The sequence below is a fragment of the Lepisosteus platostomus genome, chromosome 10 (assembly GCF_059453375.1).
Source record: "Lepisosteus platostomus isolate fLepPlt1 chromosome 10, fLepPlt1.hap1, whole genome shotgun sequence".
Classification (NCBI taxonomy): domain Eukaryota; kingdom Metazoa; phylum Chordata; class Actinopteri; order Semionotiformes; family Lepisosteidae; genus Lepisosteus; species Lepisosteus platostomus.
In genome coordinates, this window is record NC_142620.1 from 39,298,813 (window position 1) to 39,314,887 (window position 16,075).

At 37.6% G+C, this 16,075-nt stretch overlaps 1 protein-coding gene across 1 annotated transcript in view; it reads left to right on the forward strand.

The window, feature by feature from the left end:
* Window positions 1–896: 896 nt before the first annotated feature.
* kif4 (kinesin family member 4) overlaps window positions 897–16,075 on the forward strand; it is a 30,548-nt gene continuing 15,369 nt past the window's right edge. The window contains exons 1-17 of the mRNA XM_088648960.1: window positions 897–1,159; window positions 2,243–2,366; window positions 3,663–3,777; window positions 4,176–4,366; window positions 5,011–5,100; window positions 5,450–5,616; window positions 6,503–6,597; window positions 6,701–6,820; window positions 7,164–7,339; window positions 7,679–7,740; window positions 8,144–8,276; window positions 9,454–9,512; window positions 9,774–9,879; window positions 10,694–10,825; window positions 12,471–12,650; window positions 14,665–14,768; window positions 15,174–15,318. Of these exons, the coding sequence (XP_088505086.1) occupies window positions 2,244–2,366; window positions 3,663–3,777; window positions 4,176–4,366; window positions 5,011–5,100; window positions 5,450–5,616; window positions 6,503–6,597; window positions 6,701–6,820; window positions 7,164–7,339; window positions 7,679–7,740; window positions 8,144–8,276; window positions 9,454–9,512; window positions 9,774–9,879; window positions 10,694–10,825; window positions 12,471–12,650; window positions 14,665–14,768; window positions 15,174–15,318 (1,998 nt within the window). The 5' untranslated portion in view covers window positions 897–1,159; window position 2,243. The remainder of the gene's footprint in view (window positions 1,160–2,242; window positions 2,367–3,662; window positions 3,778–4,175; window positions 4,367–5,010; window positions 5,101–5,449; window positions 5,617–6,502; window positions 6,598–6,700; window positions 6,821–7,163; window positions 7,340–7,678; window positions 7,741–8,143; window positions 8,277–9,453; window positions 9,513–9,773; window positions 9,880–10,693; window positions 10,826–12,470; window positions 12,651–14,664; window positions 14,769–15,173; window positions 15,319–16,075) is intronic.

Consider the following 16,075-nt stretch of genomic DNA (forward strand, 5'->3'; position numbering starts at 1 on the left):
GTGGGGGAGCTGGAGCCTATGTCTCCAAGGAAGACAATGGGATGCCAATCCATCGCAAGACACATACAAAACACAAATACACACACACTCACACCAGGGCCAATTTTCCCACAAGCCAAGCTTTTCAGACTGTGTGAGGAAACCAGAGCACCTGGAGGAAACCCACACGAGCAGAGGAAGAACATACAAACTCCGTGCAGATAGCACCCCAGGAATTGAATCCAGGGCCCCATTATTTTCAAAATGATCAAAACTAGAATAGGGAACTGACTTCACCTAGGTAAAGCTAGTGTGGCAAATGGCAACTGCAGTGAAAACGGTCAAAAAAAGCTTTAGTTTTAGTATGGACTAAAAATGTAGCTTTCCAAGTGTTCTACCAATAAGGAAAAAAGTAAGAGGTCCTACAACATATGATTTGATCCTGCAAACTAATTAGATTTTTAGAGTGATCGATTTTTAGAAGTGAGAAGTGTTTATAGGAAAGCGCATTCTACAGCTAAACTAAGACTGGTAGTAATTTTTTAACAAAAAAATAAAATAAAGTTTCTGACAGTTAAACAGATTCAAATAAAAACCGCCCCTTTTGCTAATAAAATAAAATGAACTGTAGGCGGCTTACAATGGAATTTTGTGCGAACCAGAAATATAAACCTACATTAATACCAAACTCACAAGTCAACCGGTCATTTAAAAAGTAAAATTTCAATACCCTCAGTTTCATATTTAGAAAAGCTACGTTTACTATAACAACTACTAGTATACAGTATATTATCCCACCCGCTGCTGCTACGATCACCTGAAGCCTGATTGACGACTTCCGCCAGCGTATTTGCGTCATGACGCCCTGGCAGTGTGTGTCTGCGCTCGACGCCATGGTGTCTGGCTCTCATTGGCTCTGCAGATTGGGGCGGACGATTTGAAAGTGGCGGGCGGTTGAAGTTTATTATACAGGAGCGTACGGGATTTAGGGAATTAAGAATAACAATCTTTTTAGCAAAGGTATTCATTCCAGGTGCTTGTCTCTAGATGTTTCAGGAGAATCATTTTTGATGGTCTTTTTATGGACGGTCTGAAGATTTTTCGGGAAGGGAACATCAAAGACCGGGCTGCGTTTTAAAAAAAGATCTCTTTTGGCAGGGCAAAGTTTAAAGTAGAGGAGGTAAGGTAAAACTCCGGAAAGGAAAGATGCTGGAATATCTATCAAATCGAACAGAATTTTAATGAACATATAGCCCTACATTGTAGACTGAAGTAACCTGGAAAAAAATATGTTTCGAAGCTTGAATAGTTTAAAGTTGATAGTTTGCGACGTGTTAAGGCGCAGGGTATAGAAACAAAAGAACATCACATCTGACATTTGTACTAAAATTTTTTGTGTAACTCGACAGTGCTTATTTTGTGGATCCGTATTTGCAGTAATGTTCTGTTGGGGAAGAAATAATAACTTTATAGGTTTTTTTTTTTCACGCGTGTTTTTACCGTTTCCTTGTCACTGAGTCAGCTAAGATCTCAGAAGCACTAAGGCCTGCAGCGCCTGATTGCTTTTATGGGAAGACTTTATAGATATGCTTTTTTATTCCTGTACGACAGAAAGCACGTAATGCATTTAAAATGCGTCTTAGAAAGACGATAATCTCACCATTGGATTACTAATCTAAAACGACTAATGACAACGAATCTAAAACAAGCTGCATAATTTGCTTGAATGTCTGGGGCATAAATACAGGCGTTTCCGCGTGAGGCCATTATTTGTTATGCAGCAGTGTAATGCATGGTCCTATCAAGTGTCTGTTATTAAACATCGGGTTTTACGCGTACAGTAGATATTTTTTTACATTGCAATGAAATCTTTAAAAAAAACTGGCTTCTAGTTGCAAATGTGTTAAGTGTTGTTCTGTTCCAGATGACTTCAGGTCCAGATGTACTTCTTTTGGGTAGTGTCATAGAGATATCATGTGCGCAAGTTCTTTGAAAAAGACACGTTTTTCTTTTAATTCGTTAAAGCCACTTAAAGTGCCTTAATGAAAACTTTGCCATTATTATACCCGGCCTTAATACTTTAGCCTTTAATCAGTGGTAGTAACCAGTTAACCAGACGTTGAATGACATTTTGTAAATGTTTTAGTGTCTGGTGACACTGCTTTTCACCTTTCAGTCTGTGCAGTCACAGTTATTTCAAAATAAAGATTGTAAACTGAAGTAAAAATAACTTGTTCTTGTTGCTGCTCCACATGGGCTCCAGGATGACAAGAGAAGATGAGAAGGTCATCCTTGTGCGGGTGGCGCTGCGCTGTCGGCCGTTGGTTCCCAAGGAAATTAATGAGGGCTGCCAGTCCTGCCTCACCTTTGTGCCTGGAGAACCCCAGGTAGGTTTATGAATTAAAAATTCTAAAATATGTTTCAATATATCTGACTTGCACCTTGTGGAAAATTGACTGCCCCTCTGGTAAATGTCAAGTTGAGAGACAGTTGAGGTACTGTAAATGATTTTGGGTAGCGCTTATGACTCTTCAGAATACATTTGTACAGATTGTGGTTTTCTTCTAAAACATTGTTCATGATTTCCACTAGGGGAAAAAATTGAGCTTTTGGTATTTGGTCAGGATGGTAATAAGAAAAACCATGTTGCTGCTGTAAGTTGACCTCCGTTGTAATAGGTGACACCCTTTTCTGTGGCCCAGAATTTCCAAAAGCCAATGCCTCTGGTGGAGTCTGAGCATACTGAACGACAATGGTTCCCAACATCTGTCTTGGGTGACAGCTGTCTGCTGTTTTTCCGTTCTAGTTGTGCTGTAAATCTCATTCAAACTGTTAAATGACAAAATGATCTGCATGCTTTTTAAACTTTTCTGCACTCAGGTTCAAAAGTACTGTACTGTACCCCAAAGATACTATTTCCAACAACTTCAGCATAAAAAAAACCATTAAGCAGTCTCTCCTCATCTCATTATTTCTAACTATCTGGCTTTTAATACATGACCAATGTATGATGTACATTCCCGTATTGCAGGGGGGAATTGCAATGTATAGAACACCCACAATTAGCTTTTTTTTTCTCCCTGCAAATGTCCTGTTGGTTTCATTTCAGGTACTGCACCTGAATGAGGACAGTTCTGAAACTTGGAAATTGGTACAGAGTTATTGCCAAATTCTAACTGATCTTAAAAGAACTCAGGCTAAAACCGGATGAGTGATCCACCAGAACTAAAGCTGGGCACCTCTGCCTCTGGAGTTGCCATCCTTCCAATTAAACCTTAAAAACAAGGTCCTAACATCTTGATTGTTCAAGATCCTTTGGCGCCCTTCATAAGAGAATGAACGTTAATTCCAGGTCATAGCTGAATCTCGCACATTGTCTTTTTGCACAAATTTCATACTTCAACTCTAGTTGAATTAAGACATTTCTCATTTATAATAAGGTGCCATAGGTGCAACTTTCCCAGTGGCCACAACCAGGTCATTTTAAATTAGTTTTTTTATACATATCTAATTTTTGGCTCTTATTTCTTATTTATGTGCTTTTTTGCTCTGAAGTCTGAAAAACAAATTGTAGAAAAAGATGCAGCCATTGCAGCAAAATAATTTCGGGAAGTGGGAACGGTTATGCAGTGTTTACGATGTGGTACTATAAGCACTTATTCTTTCCTTCCTTTTTCATTTAGGTGATTGTTGGTAATGACAAGGCATTCACATATGACTATGTTTTTGACCCCGTTACGGAACAAGAAGAGGTCTTCAATGCTACCGTATCCCCTCTTTTGACTGGTCTGTTCAAAGGTAAATGGTTTTGTAGAAATGCCAGTAATGGTTTTGCTGCGCTACCAGAGCAAAGTATTAGGACACAGTGATAATAGAAATTATTCAACTGCATCCTTGTCATTTGTCTTATACAGTATAGAAAGCATGGTTATTATTTTACTTACAATTGTTTTATTTTTTTACGCATTCTTAATATGCCAGGCAAAGTGGTACTCTGTTGGAAGTTTAAAAAACTTCATTATTCAATGAAAAACATTATTAATAAATCCGTATTCCATCCAGAGTAGGTTTTGAAAATTCCTTTATATCTGCACTGTGTGTGTAAACTAGCTTTAGAAATGTTGTGTGCTTTTGAGGGTACTTGTTGGTACCATTTGCGAGAGCCTTAAAAAAAAAAAAACTTATGTTCCCTTCAGGTTATAACGCCACAGTGCTGGCATATGGGCAGACAGGGTCTGGGAAGACTTTCTCCATGGGAGGCACATACACCTCAGCCCAGGAGAACGAGCCCACAGTGGGAGTCATACCAAGAGTCATCAAGAGGATCTTCCAGGAGAAGGAAAAGAGACAGAGCAGCGAGTTCATCCTTAGTGTCTCCTACCTGGAGGTGAGATGGGCAATTGTCTGTCTTGTTCCTAAACCACATTTTTAAACACAATGCCAGTTTAATTTGTATTTCAACAGTGTTTTCTGGATAAGTTAATTGAATATCTCTAGATCAGACTAAGCACATTTTTTTATTTGCCAGATGCTGCCAGTTATTGATGAAAGACCTGTCATTACAATTGCCTTAAATCAACAAATACTTTGTTTTTAGTCACATGATCCTTGTATAACATTTGTGAACAATAAGACTTTTTTATTCTGCCATTGGCTTTGAGGATGATTTCAGATGTTGATGGTAGCTGTATTTTATTTTTCTGTGGCTTGTGTCTATCTTGTCTGTTTGACCCCCTGACAGTCTTAAGGTCTTTATAGATATGTTTAGTTATTTTGGAGATGTTACCTGTTTGTGAATTATGGGAATGATAATTCAACATTGCACAACATTGTTCTGCAACCCATAGTTATACAGGGTTCATAGGGAAAAGGAAATAATTTGCTCCTTACTTGTTCTGTTACTAATACATTGAGATCTTACAAAAACTGTATCAAAGCTGCAAAATGAAAGAACTTTGTGAGATGTCTTGTGTTGCACTGTAAGATTATCTGCGATACTGTTATTAAGTGTTTTATCTCCTGGTATTTTAGATCTATAATGAGGAAATTCTGGACCTGCTTTGTAATTCCAAAGATAAACCTACCATAAGCATCCGAGAGGATCCTAAAGAAGGAATAAAGGTGAACCCCTGCTTATGGAAGCTTATGCTTTTTAAGAAGTAACGCTAAAAATAAAAGTATTGTACTATGCGATTACTTTAGGTTTTGTGTAGGTCTTAAGTCTCTGTCCCTTTTTATTTTGGGGTGTATGGAAGCTTTATGATCAGTGAATATCAGGAGTCAAAGCAGTGTTATAATACATCATGCTGTAGGTTTTTGGAGAAAACTGTTAACAGCATTTAGTAGCTATCTTACTAAATATATTTGTCATTTTTGAAGAAAAGGGGGCTCTACATTGCCCGTGCATGTTACTAATTGATGCTGTTTTTCTTTTTAAAAAAGTGGCATCTTTGATTTTTCCATTCTTTAGATTGTGGGGCTAACAGAGAAGGAAGTTTTCAGTGCTCTGGAGATGGTGGGCTGTCTGGAGCATGGAAACGCTGCTCGCACGGTTGCCTCCACTGCCATGAACTCTGCTTCGTCTCGCTCCCACGCCATTTTCACCATCACTGTACATCAGCAGAAGAAATCGGACAAGTAAGGGAAAGAGATCATGGCCCTAGCTCAACATTTCATAAATGTTTAATAATTCCTAACACATATATAGTGATTTTCTGGGCACTCCACTCTAAGTGCTTTACAGGTAATGGGGACTCCCCTCCACCACCACCACCGATGTGCAGCATCCACCTGGATGATGCAACGGCAGCCATAGTGCACCAGTGCGCTCACAACACATCAGTTCTCAGTGGGGAGAACAGAATGATGAAGCCTATTCATAGATGGGGATTATTAAGGCCATCATTGGTAAAAGCCAGGGGGAAATTTAGCCAGGACTCCAGGGTAACACCCCTCCTCGTTTCAAGAAATGCCCTGGCATTTTTAGAGTCAGGACCTCAGTTTTATCTCATCCGAAGGATGACGCCTTTTTACAGTATAATGTCCCCATCACTAAACTGGGGTATTAAGACCCACTCAGTCCACAGGATGAGCACCCCCCGCTGGCCCCACTAACACGTCTTCCAGCAGCAACCCTAGTTTTTCCCAGGGCTTCTCCCATCCAGGTACTGGCCAGGCTCACACCTGCTGAGCTTCAGTGGGTTATCAGTTGTGAGTTTCAGGGTGATATGGCTGCTGGCTTTTAAAAGTATCCATTCTTTTCTTTTTATCTAGTATGAGCTCAACATTATTCAGGAATAAAAATAATAATAGGTGAATGGTAATGTTATTCACAAGGCTGTGTTCTCCATTGTGGTAGAGCATTTTTTTTGCCCCTTCTTGTCTGATTTGTGAGCTCCAGAATCTTCCTAGGACCTAAGCTGATTTCATAAATTACTTTCCAGGCCAAAGATATTTTAGTTTTAGCTGTTTGGGAGTAATTTGAGTTTGGCAGTGATGGTATTTTTCTCTCTCACTCTTCTAGAAGTGATTCCATCACATCTAAGTTGCACCTGGTGGATTTGGCTGGCTCCGAGAGACAAAAGAAAACGAAAGCCGAAGGGGATCGCCTGAAGGAGGGTAGGTTTCTGTTTGAATGGGGGATTAAATGGAGAGCGCTGCTGAGAGATGGGTGTTCTTTAAGCACTCGATTGGCATTGCTTAATGGCGCTCTTTGTTTCAGGAATCAATATTAACCGGGGTTTGCTGTCATTGGGGAATGTGATCAGTGCCCTTGGAGATGAAAGTAAGAAGGGAAGCTTTGTCCCCTACAGAGACTCCAAGCTAACCCGGCTTTTACAGGGTAGGTGCCTATTTGCGATACTTTATAAAAATATATATATATATAACTTAAACATTCCCTTTTGTAAAATTTATCATCATGTACTGAATTATTTTTTAAATATAGGAGTTGAAAACCTTATCTGTTTTACTCTTGAGTGTGAGATTGTACTGACTGTCCTATTACACTGACTGTACTTAAAGTATGCATTAAAATATAAAATTACTTTTTGGAGCACAGTTATACAGTTGTCCTGCTAAAGTAACTGCTACTGAAGTAAAACTGTTTTCACAACGTTTTTGGGATTCCCCCCTCCTCCCCCCCACACACACAAAAAAATGTGCCTCAATTGTGAAATTTCTAGACTCTTTGGGTGGAAATAGCCACACTCTGATGATAGCATGCGTGAGCCCAGCTGATTCGAATATGGAGGAGACGATAAACACCCTGCGGTATGCAGACCGTGCACGGAAGATCAAGAACAAGCCAATTGTCAATATTGATCCAAGAGCTGCTGAGCTGCAGCATCTTAAACAGCAGGTAGGAGCTCTGACTCCAGTATTGAGGTTACTGATTGAGTGCCCTTTAATCAGCACTTGGATAGCATGAATGTTTGCCGTTATAATTACTTTGCCTTTTACTGGATAAAAGAAATGGTATATTTCAAAGCAATATATGCATTGCATGACTCTGGACAAATAACCACATTACAGAGTCATTAGTAGACTTATTTTCCAATATGTAATTGTTATTGAAAAAAGAAAAATAAGCATTCTTAAATTTTAAGAATTTGATTCTTAAATTTCTGGAAGTTATTCCCCTCAGTTGAAGGTATAATTGAATGTTAAATGCTTTAACGTGTGACTGATCTTCCTTTAGGTCCAAGAACTGCAAGTGATGCTACTTCATGCACGTGGAGGAGTTGCACCAGTGCTTAGTGGGTAAGAATAATGGTTTCCAGTTGTGAGCATTCGAGAGTTTGTCCTAAAATGAATACTGGTTTGAGTTCTACCCTCACACCTCTTGCTGTAAACATATTGGAATTAGAGACATTACTGATGCCATCTTGATTTTCAAGGTACTTCATTTCTGTATTAGAATGACATTGCCTTCGCCTCTGCCAACAGTGGCATGTGTAACAACCATATTAAGCTTGTGTTCCAGCATATCTTTTATTTTCCTTTTAGATTATTCATAAAATGTCTATAATTGGGACTTTGGCACATCAGTAGGATTGATAGAATTCTGAAGTAAGAACACACAGACTTTATGTAGTCAATTATTTCATATCTCCTATGTGCAGCTGTGAGCTCAGTGTCCCCTCTGTCCTTTCCCCACTTCCAGACCAGAACCAGCAGGGAACGTGAAAGAAATATTGGAGAAGAACCGCTGTTTGCAAGAAGAAAACAACAAACTGAGCCGAGAGCTGAGTGAGACCGTGGGGCAGACAGCTCAGATGTTTGAAAGAATCATTATGGTGAGGCATCTTCCAGTATTCCGCATTTTCACTGTAGTTATCAATATGGAACAAATACTGTCACATTTAAGATTTGGCTTCTTCAGATATGCGGTGTGATGTATTTGTAGGAATGTGTGAATGTTTTGATAAAGATAACTGCTTACCATCAGAGCTGCAAATAAGAATCTGTCCAAGCAGCTTGGTGTAAAGAATCCCATGAAATGGTATTGCTTTAATTTCCCTAGGGAACAGGTAAGTCTTGAAGATATTTAAAGTAAAAGCTTTACTATTTTTTTGGCATGGGTAGTAGTTGGCAGATACTTAAAACTTGACTAACGGAAGTGTCTGACTGTTTTCTTATTAATAATTCTAACCTTCCACACGACTGTACTTACATCTATACATACAACTTACTACAGTGTGGTGTCTAGTACTTTAATAAAACTAATTTAAAATGCATTGCAGTTATGTAACCTAGAACTTCATATATCTTAATTACTAGTGTTGGTTTGTTTTTTAATTCTATTTGACCATAAAACTAGCCAAAGTATCTAGACCTTAAGCACTGTGTCTAAGCTACTGATGCAGACACAGGATGCAAGCTGGAATTTTCCTGGATAGTAAAAAGTGGTTTTGTGTTGCCTAATAGAGAAAGGCCCTCTGGTTAGTAAATGGTTGGATAATAAAGCTTTTATTCTGCTCTTTATTCAGTAATCATGATAGTTGCCTGACTCTCTTTACTTGTTTTGCACTGTAATGAGGAGATGTTTAAATGTACAATTTTACTCTAATCTGTAAATCTGCACATAAATGCTATAGTAAATGTTGAAGTACTTCAGTTGGTTAAAACTAGTTAATTGGCCATTTTGAATTATGTCAAGTATATTCACATGAAGTTTTTTATGACCTGTCGCTTTCACGTACTTACAGTAAATGTTATTTGGCTGCTGCTTTTATCCAAAGCAACTTACATTTACACCCGTTTATACAGCTGGGTATTTTACAGGAACTGTTTTTTCGTATTGTGACGACCCAGACTCACCTGGAATTTGAACCTGCGATTTTTGGTCCAGAACCGACCACTTCTTAACACTAATATAAAATGTAACTTGAGAATCCTTCAGTTGTGCTGTTGTGAGGAGACCCGTGTGTACTAATTTGATTAATTGGGATTTTATTTAACTCTTTCCTATAGACGGAACATGCAAACGAGAAACTGCAAGCCAAGCTAGAGGAGCTTAGGCAGCATGCTGCGTAAGTATAGAGCCTAAGTCTGTTTGATCATCCCAAATACAGACCTTCAAGGGTGGATAATATGGAATTATGTATTAAAATCTCTGGAACACTGCGACGAGAATCTTATTTTTGCTTGCCTTGTTATCTAGTTTAGTTGGAATATTGATTTACATTGGTGTAATCGGATTAGACGCTAATGAGCACATAAGATTTACTTTACCTTATTTTATGTGAAATTTTATTATACTAACATAAGCTGCTTCTTTCTGCTTGTTTAAGTTGTAAAATTGACCTGCAGAGGGTAGTAGAAACCCTGGAGGATCAGGAACTCAAAGAGAATATGGAGGTGATTCGCAGTCTTCAGCAGGTCATTGCACAGCTGCAGGTAAGGGCAAATGTGGGAAGGTAAAATATGCATGACTTCATGTCTGCTCGAAATGAGGAAATAGCATTTAACATGTGAATCTATAATTAATGGACTAGACAAAAAAGCCTTCATCATCATTTTGAATCATTTTATTGGCAACTTTGTAGTCGATGCAAATCAAACTTCACACTGCTTTTTTGCAGCGAAAGCCTGTCAGTATCTGACATGAAATTAGCAGTATGTTGTAATGCACTATAGTCCCTTTGATGAAGATGTTAATTGTGCTTTAAAGAACTTTTAAATCCATAATGCTATTGTGCTCAGAATTCTCAGCCCTGTTTATTTTTAAAGCAGTATTTCTGTGCTCTGCTTTCAGTTGTCTAGAAACCAGAATAACTCCGCTATGTGCTTTTGCAACTGAGCCTTAAAGGGATTCTCATAAATACAAAACCCATATGGCTACAAAATATGCCATATTTTAGGTGCTTTAATTTTTTTTTTGTTCTGAAAAAGGCTGGAACAGATTGTATTCTTAAGTGTTGTGCATAAATGCTTTGTTTTTCCTTGCAATACAAAAAAGGCATACAATATGTAAATTCTCAATTGATATATGTATATTTACATACATTTAAATTGATTTTCTATAAATCATAATGGTCCTGTCCAGAGAATCAGTCTACTAAACTGTTTCACACCTTGCCCAGTTAATAAAGAGAACAACTCTCTCTGCTTGTGCGGGGTAATTTTTAAGTGTGCTCACAGGGCCTGCATGTTTTTCACGTTTGTCTTGCTTTGTGATATCTCACTAATAATGATGTTGGCGTCTTTCCAGGATGAAAGTGCCGGGATAGCAGCTTCAATTGAGGCTATTGCCACTCAGGAGTGTTCCTCCCCATCTGAAAATGAAAAACAAGGTCCCTCAGAAGAGGCTCAGAGCAAAAGTCCCACTGATTGCTCAACATCAGTGAGTACATCTATAGTCAGCAGCTCATTATAAGTTAAATTTGTGTTGTATTTTCTGCTTAATACTTAAGCTAAAAGTTTAACAGAATTTGTTTAAGTTGTGTTTTGTACATTTTTGAGTAGTGCTACTGAACTAAATTTAAAACTTTTTTCAAAATTAAAAGGGCAATTGTTAAAATGTTATGTGTTAATAACAGGAAGTAAATTATTGTGAAAACTGAGTGTTAAATGTATAGGTTTAGATCTATAAATCAGTCACAGTGATTTGATTAGGTTTTCATTACAGGTTGTATTATGTAGTGGTTAAAATTATAAGTTTAAGATACCGTGATTCCTATTTAATTATCATTAAAGAACCTAGAACAAATTATTTCTATCAAGTTTAATTTGAAAGGGTTAATAGCCACAGTCCGGATGGTGACTTGGTCTTACTTAATCCTAAATCTCACTCTTGATTTGTCAGGTTGAGAGCTACTTAGATACCAACTCATTGGACATTTGCTGAGATGTAAACTGCTTTCTTCACAACCCTCCAAATTTTCTTTAACCTTTACTGATTTGTTTTGATTTTGTTGGATTTTTCCCATTATATGAATTTAATGTTCCTCTCGGCCTTTTGAACTTCTAGTAGACATGGGGAAGGGACACAACTTTACACTTCCCCAGTGGCTGATGTGATTGTTTCTAAAATCACCACAAGGGGTCTATTCTATTTCATTTCTCTCTGGCTTTCTTCTCTCTTCTGAAATTAATCCTTTACAAGTTATCTTTAGTCCTGGTTTTTAATCTGCAGCCTGAGGCCATGCTCTGCTTTTCTAAAATAATGTATATTATATTTTTAAATTGCTCTTGGAATGGTATGCAACACCATACTAGCAGTTCCAGATAAAGATCACTCCTGCCCCTTTCTGTTACTTAAGCATTCATGGTGTACGCTCTACCTACATGCACATATTGAGTGTGGCCTGTGATTTGTCGTTTGGGTGTATGTCTCTAATGTAAGTTAGGTGTGACTGATAATCATTAATCTGAGAAGGAGCAGTGGAAGGCTTAGTGGCACAATTTTTAGGCATGACGTATGTACAGTGCAGCCAAAAACTTTTTTATAAGGCTGACTACAGACTGGGATGCACTTGGCTGCTTTCTTTCTGGACTTTGCTCTTACAGAAAGATTAGATTACATTTTTCTACTGCAAGAACTGACAGAGGGATAGGGTCACAAAACTAAGACAAACTTCAATTTTAACATTTTCCCAAGATGAAGGCTTAGATTGGTTGTTCACGTTTGTTTGTCAACAATTTTTGCTTTTCATAGTGTCTAAGTCGTCATATTTAATTAATCATGTCACTGTAAACAGCATATTGGCATTTTATGTGTTTTGAGTGAATTCTAAGATACTGAAAAATTTAGTCTGGAATACTTTTCCAATTGGGTTGACATAAATTTCTTGCTATTTGAACGTACTCAAACCAGTTTTTTTTCGACTGTATTTTCAAATAAGGGCACTAAAAGGATAAAACAAAGTTATGTATTTCATAAAGAAATTGTCCGTAAAAGCTGCTTCTGCGTGTTTGTGTATCTTATTGGTTTTTGTAGACATCTGCTACTGAAAGCAAATACATTTTATTCATTTTTGAATTTTCAGATCCAAAAAGCAGATGATAAACGTTCATCTGAAGCTTTCACAACCCAACATGCCCTGCGACAGGCACAGATGTCGAAGGAGTTGATTGAGCTGAACAAAGTGCTGGCTCTGAAGGAGGCCTTTGTCAAGAAAATGTGCCAGAATGACAGCCACCTGGAGCCTATCCAGACCGAATACCAGGTAGGAACCTAGCATGGTGATGTCACTTAATCAGAAATATTAACTCCGACCTACTTTGACTTAACTGCTGTTAAGAGCCAATGCTAGTGTGACAGCTGGGATTCACAAATATTAAAAATAAAACTTTTTTCATTATGAATGAAAATGAAAATAGCTCTGGGCAAAATTGTAATAACATAAAGAATGAATGTTTGGGTGAATGCCAAATTAGTAGACAAGCCAATAGGGTTTATGCTAAGTGTACAGTTTCCTAGACCACATTTCAAATACTTCATCTATTTTGGTTCTCTGTTTGACAAAAAAAAAAGGTTACAAAGGCTTACAGAAAGTCCAGAAAAGAGCAACAACACTTATACCAAGGCTTAATGAGATGAGTTATGAGGATGGATTAAAGGGAACAGAATGAAAGAATTAAAGATTAAAAGATGTCTAAGTAGATTGTTTTATTTTTTCTGTTTAGAATTTTGAAGACTTGAAAACTATGTAATTTCAAGTTAAGTGAAGAAAACATAAGGAAAAAACTGGAAGCTTCACAACGCATTTGCTTCAGTTTTCAAATGCTGATTTTTTAGAAATATATATAGTTATCTATACATGGGATTAATGACCTTGAGGCACAGTGTTTTTGTGGAGGAGACTGATATTTAAAATTCTTAGTCTGTGGCAGGGGTTGGCACCCTCTCTGACTGGGTGTGCTAAAAGCTAACTTATTAATTTCTGTTTATGGATCTGTGTGCTATTGATGTATTGTTATATCAATAATAATCCTACATAGTTTAATTCAAAGTATGTAATATTAAAATATATAAAATTGAAACTTGAAGATCTACAGTATATCTTACCATTGAGTTTAATCCTTGCCATTGTATTTCACTGCTGAGTTCACCCTTAACTATGAGGTCCATAAGTCTGAGAATTGTAATTTAATTAGCTGCATTTCAAAATCCTTTACATCCATCGAACCTGTCAAATGTCACTGGTATAAAAAAAAAGTGGTTTAATCAGGCATGAAACCATTTGGCCAAAACATTGGAAATCTGACAAAATTCTAAAGAATGTTCTTGCAACACTATGTGCGATATTTGGTAGTTTTTCATGATGTTGGAAATAGCAGAAAGTCAGGGTGTCAGTGTCCCAAGAACAAATCTGCCAAGTTTTGCAAGAAATACCTTCCTTGTTTCAAAGACCCACACCGATATTGTTCACTCCCTGAAGACAGAGGGTGAGCTCTTTTAGATGCACATTCCACCAGAAACATTGGTTGCACGGCCATTTTCATCAAAATGATTAACTGCTTTGCTGTGCTTGGATTTTAGGCAGCAAAGTTCTTGTCAAATTCCTTTTGAGTCACAGTATTGCAAGTACTGCTCAGTGTGGTCCAGCTACACAAATTTCTTTAAGCTCAAATTTGGTGCCATTTCACTTGTTTCTTCACTGATATAGCAGACAAAGGTCTGTCCATTATTCTGGTGATGTGATAAACCATTGAACATCCAAACAACTGAGAAAATCTCATATATAAAGTTATATATTTTTTGTTGCTGTGGCCCACTTGATTGACTCAGCCTTGTTCGCCTCATACTTGAAATGCTTCTCATGCTTTGTCTGAAAATGTTGTTGGTCAATCATGTGACCAAACAACTTATTCTTTGTTAAACAAATCTGTTTTTAACTCCAAGAGAGCTAAAATAAACATTTAACATTGCTTTCTGCGGAATCACTATTTTGTCCAAAACAGAACAAGTAATAGGTTTATTTCATGCTGAAAAGAGAAGAAAAAACAACGTTTCTGCCGTGGAGTCTTCAGGTGTGAGCAAAATGTCCATTTGTCATTTGTCCAAAATGTTTGGCTTGATGGTGGCATACATCCCGCAAATGAAGATAGGTTGGTGCCTCTAAAAGTAATGCAGTAAATGATTTAACTCTTATTGCTACAAGAAAGTGCTTTCCTTGTCAAAATGAATGGAGTATTTTCTTTCTAATATGCATCTTTTGTGCATGGGACATTTCACAGGAAAACATAAAGTCCCTCCAGGCTGATGTTGGATTTTTGCAAAAGGAAAAAGAGGATCTCATTCTGGCTCTCCATTCTGCAAAAAAGGACACTAACCAAGCCAAGTGAGTCTTAAGGTTCATCAACAAAAAAAAAGCACACCAGTGAAGCTAAAGTGAAAATGAACAATATACTTAATACTGTTCTTGGCTGTTGCCAAGATAAGTTAGGAATATGACTCAAGCTGAGCTTATTCTTTCCATTATTTAAAAAGCAGCAATCGGACATCACTTCTGTCTTATTTTGTATATGTGGTTCCATGTAATTCATGTTGTATGTAGACCAGAAATTTGAGTTTTTCTTTTTGCCCTTTTTTGAAGTATTTAAAATAGAACTCTTGTTCTGTCTGGTAAAATGTAGTAGTTTGTTCATTTCTCTGCTAGTACAGAGTCGTTGATGCGACTTGTAACTAATGAGTGTGATAGGGGTTGCCATTAATTTTTTTGACACTGAGGAAATGTCTCCTCTAGGCTCAGCGAGCAGCGCAGGAAGCGGCTGCAAGAGCTGGAAAGCCAGCTATCTGACTTGAAGAAGCAGCTACTGGAACAGTCCAAGCTGCTGAAGCTCAAAGAGTCATCTGTACGCAATGTGGCGAAACTTAACCAGGAGATCCAGGTAACACAATTGTCTGTCTTTATTGCGTCTTTAAACTAGGCTACCATAGTAGTTGTTAGATCAGGTTCAATAAAAGTTCTATAGAATAGTCATCATTGTACTACACACATTAAAAGAGTGCAGTTTTCTCAAGAAGATCAATTGCTCTTAGTTTTTTTTTTCACATATGGTATATGGTTTTTCCTCAAAACTTGTAATGTACACAGTGCCAGGATATTTGTAACTTGACAATTTCAATTTATTACTCTTCAATTTGTTTTGCAGCTGGTGGTTGCTTTCTGTAATCAATGATCATATCTTTGGTTTGCTACACATTAAGTTGAAGGAAGGCATTAATACACTATTCAGTAAAATAGTCCAGCACGGGTCCATGATTAGTGTTGACGCCTTGGGGGAGACTGACAGTGACAACAGCTAAACTTCATGCTGTGTCTGCCCTCAAGAGGGCTTCTAGAGCTGAGTATAAAGAATGCAGGATGGGACACAGCACACAGCCCTGAGGGGCTGCTGTGGAAGAACAAGGCTGCCCTGATATCAAACCGTTTACCTAGGGAGTGAAGACTGACTTCTTAGAAGTCTGAGTAAACAGATTAAAAAAAAAAGTTTTCAAGATGTAAAGTTACCTATTGCACAACTGTTTTCTGTGAATCCCTTTTGGGCTTCATTAACTATAGAATCTAATAACTGTACTAATGAAGTACAAGTTCAGGATTTAGAGATAAGATCACTTTATTGGCCATATACAATTTCTGGTATT